The sequence below is a fragment of the Sprattus sprattus genome (assembly GCF_963457725.1).
Source record: "Sprattus sprattus genome assembly, chromosome: 12".
In the NCBI taxonomy this organism is placed as follows: domain Eukaryota; kingdom Metazoa; phylum Chordata; class Actinopteri; order Clupeiformes; family Clupeidae; genus Sprattus; species Sprattus sprattus.
This window is the reverse complement of record NC_137910.1, coordinates 30,331,761-30,340,883: the sequence shown is the minus strand read 5'-3', so window position 1 is coordinate 30,340,883 and position 9,123 is coordinate 30,331,761. Positions and strand designations below refer to the sequence as shown.

The 9,123-nt window shown below is 44.4% G+C and overlaps 1 protein-coding gene across 1 annotated transcript in view; it reads left to right on the top strand.

Annotated features, from left to right (window-relative positions):
• The window catches only part of itpr1a (inositol 1,4,5-trisphosphate receptor, type 1a), a gene marked incomplete at its 5' end in the record, with an annotated part of 72,614 nt that overhangs the window by 19,167 nt on the left and 44,324 nt on the right, over positions 1–9,123 (top strand). Inside the window, 11 exons of the mRNA XM_080849261.1 lie at positions 133–384; positions 821–946; positions 1,357–1,485; positions 1,665–1,785; positions 2,173–2,357; positions 2,722–2,870; positions 3,103–3,214; positions 5,201–5,330; positions 5,434–5,612; positions 6,389–6,572; positions 7,034–7,284. Coding sequence (XP_080705387.1) covers positions 133–384; positions 821–946; positions 1,357–1,485; positions 1,665–1,785; positions 2,173–2,357; positions 2,722–2,870; positions 3,103–3,214; positions 5,201–5,330; positions 5,434–5,612; positions 6,389–6,572; positions 7,034–7,284 — 1,818 coding nt within the window. The remainder of the gene's footprint in view (positions 1–132; positions 385–820; positions 947–1,356; positions 1,486–1,664; positions 1,786–2,172; positions 2,358–2,721; positions 2,871–3,102; positions 3,215–5,200; positions 5,331–5,433; positions 5,613–6,388; positions 6,573–7,033; positions 7,285–9,123) is intronic.

The window sequence follows — 9,123 nt, the reverse complement described above, 5'->3', positions numbered from 1 at the left end:
ACACAGGCATTTGTTGCTGTAAATATTGAAGTGTAAGCATGTGGGTAGTTGGGAGTCTGGGCATCTTTATGGCGCTTGTATGCGTTTGTGCATGTCACTATAACCTGTGCATGTCCCCATCTTCTCTGGCAGCTGGTGAATGCAGGCGAGGACGTGCTGGTGTTCTACAACGACCGCGCGTCCTTCCAGACGCTGGTGCAGATGATGCGGCTGGAGCGCGAGCGCCTGGACCCCAACAGCCCGTTGCGCTACCACATCCACCTGGCGGAGCTGCTGGCCGTCTGCACCGAGGGCAAAAACGTCTACACCGAGATCAAGTGCAACTCCCTGCTGCCGCTGGACGACATCGTGCGCGTGGTCACCCACGAGGACTGCATCCCGGAGGCAAGCCTGCTTTGCAACAGTGTTTGTTTGCCAAAACTTCATTAATATGTCAATTACATGTTATGGCAGACGTCACACACTGACATTAGTTATGTTGGAGATGCCAGAACAGCTTAAGTCACATGTTACAGTACCATGTCATATAAATGACCAATTATGATGACATGACACTGTTACATCTATATAACTACTAACTTCTATTTACTGACAACCTCATACGACATCTGACACGTCATGATAATAAGTCCAATGCTGCGGGGTTCAAGTGAAGTGCTTTCATTTGTTTTTATTTCAAGTTGTTTCTGATTGTTTTGTTGTATTATTTCTTACGTGCCCCAGATGTACATGTATGAATCTTTGTGTGTGTGTGTGTGTGTGAGTTTCTAGAGTCACATTTTCATAATATAGTGGTGATAGCGCTCGTATGGTATTGCAGATGAAGATGGCATATGTCAACTTCCTGAACCACTGCTACGTGGACACCGAGGTGGAGATGAAGGAGATCTACACCAGTAACCACATGTGGAAACTCTTTGATGACTTCTTGGTCGACATCTGCAGGGTGAGAAACATTTCCAGTCCTACCCCCGCATACACACGTGAACTCACCCAGACACACACACACACACATACACTGCATATCGTTGTCTCAGTACTTGTACTCTGTGCAATGACAATAAAGTTGAATCTAATTGAATTATCATTCATTTGGAGCTGTTTGATCAGTTAACCTATGGATTATGGCTTAGTATGTTGTTGACAGATTCACACACGCTCACACACACATATGAGACTCACACAGGCACATTTGTACGCTCTGCCCTCTGCCCTCTGACCTCTGACATGACTAGCTCTATGACCTCTGACCTCTGACATGACTAGCTCTATGACCTCTGACATGACTAGCTCTATGGCCTTTGACCTCTGACCTCTGACATGACTAGCTCTATGGCCTTTGCCTCCTACCTGCAGGTGTGTAACAACACGAGTGACAGGAAGCACGCTGACACCATGCTGGAGCGCTACGTGACGGAGACGATCATGAGCATCGTCACCACCTTCTTCAGCTCCCCCTTCTCTGACCAGAGCACCAGCCTGCAAGCAAGTACTACCCATTCATTTACCACCCATCTATCCACCCATCTATCCACCTCAAACTGCCATCAGAATGCCTCCTATCTTGGACATCACAATTAACAATCAGCTTTTTGGGGCTTTTCCTGTGTGCCTGTATTGTTCTGAATAACTAAGTTTGTCCTCTCTCTCTCTCTCTCCTTCAGACTCGGCAGCCTGTGTTCGTGCAGCTCCTGCAGGGCGTGTTCCGGGTCTATCACTGCAACTGGCTGGTCACAGGTCAGAAGGGAAGTGTGGAGAGCTGCATTAAGGTGCTCAGCGATGTTGGTGAGAGCTGCGCTCAAAACTGATTCCATCAGAACTTCATAGCCACTGGCATGCCAGTATCACTAGCAGTGTATGCCTGGTCTAGCAAAGGGCTGTATTTTGAGCATGTCTGATTATTGTGTTTTTGTTTGTGTGTTCTGTGGTGTGTGTGTGTCCATGTGTGTTCTGTGGTGTGTGTGTCTATGTGTGTTATGTGGTGTGTGTGTCCATGTGTGTTCTGTGGTGTGTGTGTTCATGTGTGTTATGTGATGTGTGTGTCCTATGTGTTATGTGGTGTGTGTGTGTCCATGTGTGTTCTGTGGTGTGTGTGTGTGTCCATGTGTGTTCTGTGGTGTGTGTGTGTGTCCATGTGTGTTCTGTGGTGTGTGTGACCATGTCCACTTAAAGCCAAAAGCAGAACGATAGCCATCCCCGTTGACCTGGACTGCCAGGTGAACAACCTCTTTGTGAAGTCCAACAACATTGTACAGAAGACAGCGCTGAGCTGGAGGCAGTCGGCACGGAATGCGGCGCGGAAGGACTCTGTGCTCGCCACCTCCCGAGACTACAGGAACATCATCGAGAGGCTGCAGGTGGAGGAGGCTGCATGCTTCCAAGCTCAGAGCTCTCTGTGGTCAATGTTCTCATGTGTAAACTATTCTGTGTGGGTCTAGCTTTTAGAATGGGTACCTCACATGGTACAACTAATGTGCAGACGTTTAGTACCATATATATTTATTTTTAGTTACAAATGGACAAAACAGTGTTTGTTAAAACCAGTGTTGCTAAATGCTAACCAGTTGGTTAAAACCAGTATTTGTTCCTAGACAGCATAGCTACTTAGGGTTAGCTTCTAATAGCTTCCAGGAGCCTGTTTTATAACACTACCTGACACCCTTCCCTATGTGTGTTCCTCTGTGAAAATGTGTGTGTGTGTTCGTGTCCACCTGAAACTAGGACATAGTGTCTGCGTTGGAGGAGCGTCTGAGGCCTCTGGTGCAGGCTGAGCTGTCTGTGTTGGTGGACGTACTCCACCGGCCCGAGCTCCTCTTCCCAGAGCACACTGAGGCCCACCGCAAGTGTGAGAGCGGTGGCTTCATCTGCAAGTGAGAGAAGGCACTGTGTGTGTTTGTGTGTGTGTGTGTGTGGAAGGCTATGTATAATTTGTATGAAGAGAGCTTGTGGGACCTTTCATGTGAGTTTCACTGTGAGGGAGTAAACATCTCTCTCTCTCTTTCTCTTTCTCTCTCTCTATTTCTCTCTCTCTCTCTCTCCCGCTCTCCCTCTCTCTCTCTCTCTCTCTCTCTCTCTCTCTCTCTCTCTCCCTCTCCCCTTCAGGTTGATTAAACACACTAAACAGCTGCTGGAGGAGAATGAGGAGCGTCTGTGCATCAAAGTGCTGCAGACGCTCAGGGAGATGATGACCAAAGACCGGGGATACGGAGAGAAGGTAAGGAGAAGAGGGAGGGCAGGACACATCAGACAACACCATTCTAGCTCAGGACTTCACATCCAAATATCTCAAAAGGCTGCCATCATATCGTATCATATATGATACTAGCCTTATGAACATAATCCACATCAACAGTACATCTGCCAGCAGCAAGCATAAATGATCAACTAACCTGAGCTCTACAATGCAAGGCACCACAACCAGCTTGCATACGTGCACACTGCATGCTTAATGCTTGTCTCATCACACACACATCTCTAACTCCTCACATCTCTTCATAAATAAGTGTGCTGTGTGTGTGAGCAAGTGGATCACTGCCTGCATTTACCTCCCCGCTCTGTTGCAGCTCATGGCCTTTGATGATGACATGGATGGAGCAAAGGTTGTTCTCATTTTTATCTCTCAGTTCAATTATTATGTTATTTGTTCTCTCTCTTGTCTCCCTTTCTTCTGGTAGTCATCTCACGCCTTAAATGTTATGGATTAAAGGTGATTTTGAGTGCCAGTGTCATTGAAATTCAAATTTTAGCATTAGCGTTGTTCCTGTGGTGTGTCAATATCATAAACATGGCCATTTCATCCTACAATGGCTCTAACTCTGCTTCAATCACTCAGTGCGTTCACATGATGGCAGTACTCCGATTTCGGCCAAACCCCAACTTCTCTCTCCATGGGGGGTAAACTGCGTTATCTCACGGCACATGGCAGGGACAAAAGTCCCTGACGCGGCCAAGACCTGGATTTGTCCCTGCCATGTGCCGTGAGATAACGCAGTTAACCCCCCATGGAGAGAGAAGTCGGGGTTTGGCCGAAATCAGAGTACTGCCATCATGTGAACGCACTGACTGACTATTTCTTTTAGACTGCTTTGATTGTACTGCATTTGCATAGTCCTGAAGATGACCTGTAGCTGTAACCTAGATTTGACTATCATGCCTCCTGCTGTTCCTACTGAGTGTGGAGCGAGCCTTAGTTCCTGGCATCCCTGGTTATCTCTCGCCAGCCAGTACAACCTCTGGCTTAGACACTAGCTTGCACTAGCGCTAATGTGTTTAGCGTCTTTAGCATTACCTGCTTTTTTTGCATGGTGCTGACACTGCCAAAACTGGGTGTGAGCCTCTGTTGTCTGTTTTGCTGACTCACCAAGGAAGTGGATCTGAGCCAACCTCAGAAACAGCGCGATGATCAGAAAAGGGTAGGTCACCTCTGAAACTCTCTCCCAGCTAACCATTCACTTCTAACACGGCTGCTGACTGGGGCTGCCACTTTCATCCATACATGTGAACACTGTGTAATGCACACACTCTCTCTCACACACACACACACACACACACACACACACACACACACACACACACACACACACACACACACACACACACACACACACACACACAAACACACACACATACACACACACTCTCTCTCACACACACACACACACACACACACACACACACACACACACACACACGAACAAATATTGTTATCCTGTCTGTGCCTGCCCTCACTTCTTCTCATCACAGTTAGAAAAGAGTGGATGAATGGTGCTAATGTCTATTTATTTCCTAATTCAAAAACTTCTAATTCTAATAATAATAATAGTAATAATAAGAAAAAATGTAATTTTAAAGTGCCTTTTTAGGACACCCAAGGTCACTTCACATACAATAAAAAATTCAAATACAATTCACAAACAACAGACACAAAATATCAAACAGTCTTAAGACTTTATGGAGCAGTTTTAAATTTGGCGATGGAGTCACTGTAAAGTAGACTTGCTATGGAGGATTGTGGCGAATGGCAGGGACGTAGATCAGCAGAGAGGTCAACATACCGTAACCTCTAAGATCATTCTGTCTAAAAAAACAGAGTAGCCAAATTTTAGCACAAGTATCACTGGTGATGTGTGACATCAAATCTTCTTAGTCACCAACGAGACACAATATGTGTTTACATTCAAACCCATTGATCCTTGCATAGGGTGAGGCACTCAGGCAGATTCTGGTGAATCGTTATTATGGGAACTTCAGGAGTGGTGGGAGAAGAGACAGCCTGACAGCCTTCACCAACACCTCTCTCACACCTGTAGGGCCAGTGAAGAGCCAATCAGGTGAGAGGACCTTTCTCCCTGTCAGTTTGTCATGGTACGGGAGGTAAAGTGAGGTATCTGTATGTAGTGATTGGTGTCTGTGTGTGTGTACGTTGGTAAATAGGAGGTGGGGGCCTGAGTCGAGCAGAGATGTCCCTGGCAGAAGTTCAGTGCCATTTGGACCGAGAGGGAGCATCTGACCTGGTCATCGACCTCATCATGAACACCAATACTGACCGCGTCTTTCACGAAAGCATCCTGTTGGCCATCGCCCTGCTAGAGGGAGGGAACACCACTATACAGGTTAGAAGCATGCATAGTGCTTTCATAAAAGATAAATAATGAAGAATAAAGAACGTTTGCCTGAAACGGAGAGTTAATCAGAACCACCAGAAACCATCTTGCTGGTTGCATCATGTGATTAAGATTCTACCATGGCCTTGAGGCCGGTAACTCCAAAACTGATTGCATGCTTCTCTCTATCTTCTCTATGCTCCAGTTTTAAAGAAAACCACAGGAGCCAAGATCCTCTTAAGTGCTCCAGAAAACTTACAATTCCCTGAGCTTCCATTATAAAGTTATCTAGCTTTTACTTAATGTCATATAACTCTAGTTCTGTTTGCTTGAGATGGTTCTCATTTGCTTACTCCCAGCCTTATTCTGCCGTTTTTAGCAGTCGCTCATTATTTACTGACCCAAGCGTAGTGGCACTAGCAGAGGGATGCCAGAGGTACTTTGATTGTGACTTTGATTGTTAGTGAGTCACAGTCCTGTCATATTCACATTGTGTGTGTGTGTGTGTGTGTGTGTGTGTGTGTTTGTGTGTGTGTGTGTGTGTGTCTGTGTCTGTGTGTGTGCGTGTGTGTGTGTTTGTGTGTGTGTGTACATAGAATCATAGTCCTTGCTGATTTTACAATGAACAGTATGCATCCAGTATGCATCCAGTATGCATCCTCTTTTACATAATTTAATAGTTTAGTAATGGATTCAAAGTTAGGTAGTTTCCTAACTTTTCTACTAATGACACCTTTCTTTAATGTCTGATCCAAATCCAAAACATTCATATTTTTGCCATGAAGGGCTCCTTCTTTTGCCGCCTAACGGAAGATAAGAAGTCTGAGAAGTTTTTCCGAGTGTTTTACGACCGCATGAAAGCCGCACAGCTGGAGATCAAAGCCACAGTCTCTGTGAACACCAGCGACCTTGGCAACAAGCGCCGTGACGACCAGACCTCAGACAAAGACACACCTCAGAAAAAAAGAGGTTGGAGGTTAACTTTTTTTTTTCTGATTTTGTTCATATACTAAATACATTAGAGATTATTATAATGCTGATCTGTTGTAGAGCCCTGACGTTGATGTCTGTTCCCACTGTTGTCAAATTTGACCATTTCTATGGTTGGAGTGTGGATTTTATATCAGTAATTGGGCATAAACTCTGTTCAGATAGCATTAAATGCTTGGGGCAATCAGAAAGAACATTACATTTGCACCGTCAGGATTGACTGACTTACTGATGATGCCAGTAGTAGTTGTGCTTAGATGATCAGACACAGAAGAGCAATCAAAAGGATGATGTTTATAGTTACTATGCAACTAGCAATAAAAGTCAAGCGTCCACCATCATCATTAAGATCAACTCAAGTACTTGTGTGGTGGTGATCATGTCCTCAGCACTGATGACATTGTCTCCTGTCCCGTGTCTCTTGTCTCTTGTGTGGATAGGGAAGGACAGCGTGGTGGTGACGGAGGAGGCTCGCGAGCAGCTGCTGGAGGCCTCCACCATCACCAAGAAGGCGTACGGCTCGTATCGGCGGGACGCTGAACCCGAAGAGACGTTGGGGCCGGCCGAGGGCCAGCAGAGCTCAGGGGACAAGGCGCAGGACAACGGCGAGATGGGCTTTGTCATCCTCATAATGCAGCCCATTCTGCGCTTTTTGCAGCTGCTGTGTGAGAACCACAACCGTGACCTGCAGGTGTGTGTGAGTGTGTGGTGTGGGTGTGTCTATGTGATTTGTGAGGGGGTCAGTTTTTATTGTCTGTGTGACCTGTTCCAGAGACTGTGTAAACAGACATTTTTCAAAACCATATGTGTGTATGTGTGTTTCCAGGGTGGCCAGGGTGATGGATTTAATCTATCTGTCTCAACAGACAAGATATAGTGTGTGTGTGTGTGTTTACATATACACAAGGGGTGTCACGATACCAAAAATTCAGTAGTCGGTACCAATACCAGTAAAATAACCCGATTCTCGATACCAATTTCGATACCACGGTAAAAAAAAAAGAAGGATTTTCCAAGATTTCATGTACTTGAACTTGAAACATGAACTTCTTTACTAATATATGTCAAAATAGCAAAATGTCATAAGACATACAAAGCATGTGCAATATATCATAGCACAACATAATAAAGTGCAAATGGTTAAAGTGCAACACCTAGTGACCCAGACACATTCCAGACTTACAGGCATCTTTTCAAAAGGTGCTGTGCAAAAACAACAACAGTGTAAAACAAAACCGTGGATATAACAGTGCAGCCATTCAGCTAATAAGATGAACATGAGTTTTGAGCTTCTTAAAGGACGTATTTAATACAAAATAAATCGAAATGTTCAGTGTGGTCGCGGCGAAATTCCAACTGTCACTCGCAAATCGTCTTAAACATCGGCTACATTGAGTCTATGGCATCGAAAAAAAATAAATAAATTGGGTAAACGTGTTTTATCAAACCAATTGCATATTTATGTGTAACTATATTACACTAGGACATTCTGTGAATTTCCCTAGTTTAGTCATGATACTTGCAAGATACATGCTCTATTTCAATTTCAATTTCAATTTCAAATGGCTTTATTGGCATGAATGCGCGATACATTGTTGCCAAAGCACTCAATACAACAATATTAACAGCAGATAACAGCAACATTAGTGATAATACTGATAACAACACACACACACACACACACACACACACACACACACACACACACACACACACAGATCAGCATAAAGGGAAAGAAAAATAATAATAATGATAAAAGATAAAAGTAAATGAATAAATAAAACAAAACAAGGAAGTAAATACATAACCAGAAAATTATGTCTCGTGGCTGTCATGACAAGCTTTTACGTATTTCGCAGATACATATGTAAGGTAGTGAATGTGCCACGCCTCTAGGCAGCGTGGCAGCCGTTTTTTGTAATTGTTAATTTGTTTGTGTGTTTTGTACCTCGGGGTGACCCGTACGTTTGTCTTAAGTTCTGTTGTTTGAGATGTGTTGAGTGATTCGGTGAGTGCTAGATGAAGGAGATAGCTGCTGTGTGATATACTGTAAAATAAATCTCGCCACCATTTCGAAACGTCCTCGTCTCTCGTGTCAAGTACTTTGGACGCCCAACCACCCGCTAACCAACATAGATCACCTAAAACACAACGCAGAGTCCCAGCGGGCCGTTGACTGGAGAGAGAGGGTTACATCTTTGGTGCCGTGACCCGGATGGTGGAATAACGAGACTGGTATTTCGCAGCAGGCTTGTGCATCGGATAATGAACTTGAACTTTTGAACTGGAATTGTTTTGTCTGAAGTGAGCGGACGGCTTCTTTCAAGTGAATTAGCGACGTGATATCCTTTACACTGATGATCATTTTGAATGCTATTGCCTACTGTTTGAATGGTTGATTCTTCTAAATGCGCTTAGCAACTTGTTAACGTAAAGATTTTTTTTTTGTTTGTTTGACGTACTGAGATTTAAGTGAATTATTAAGTATTGAGTTGATATTATTGTGACTGTTTTTGATAACCAAACACTC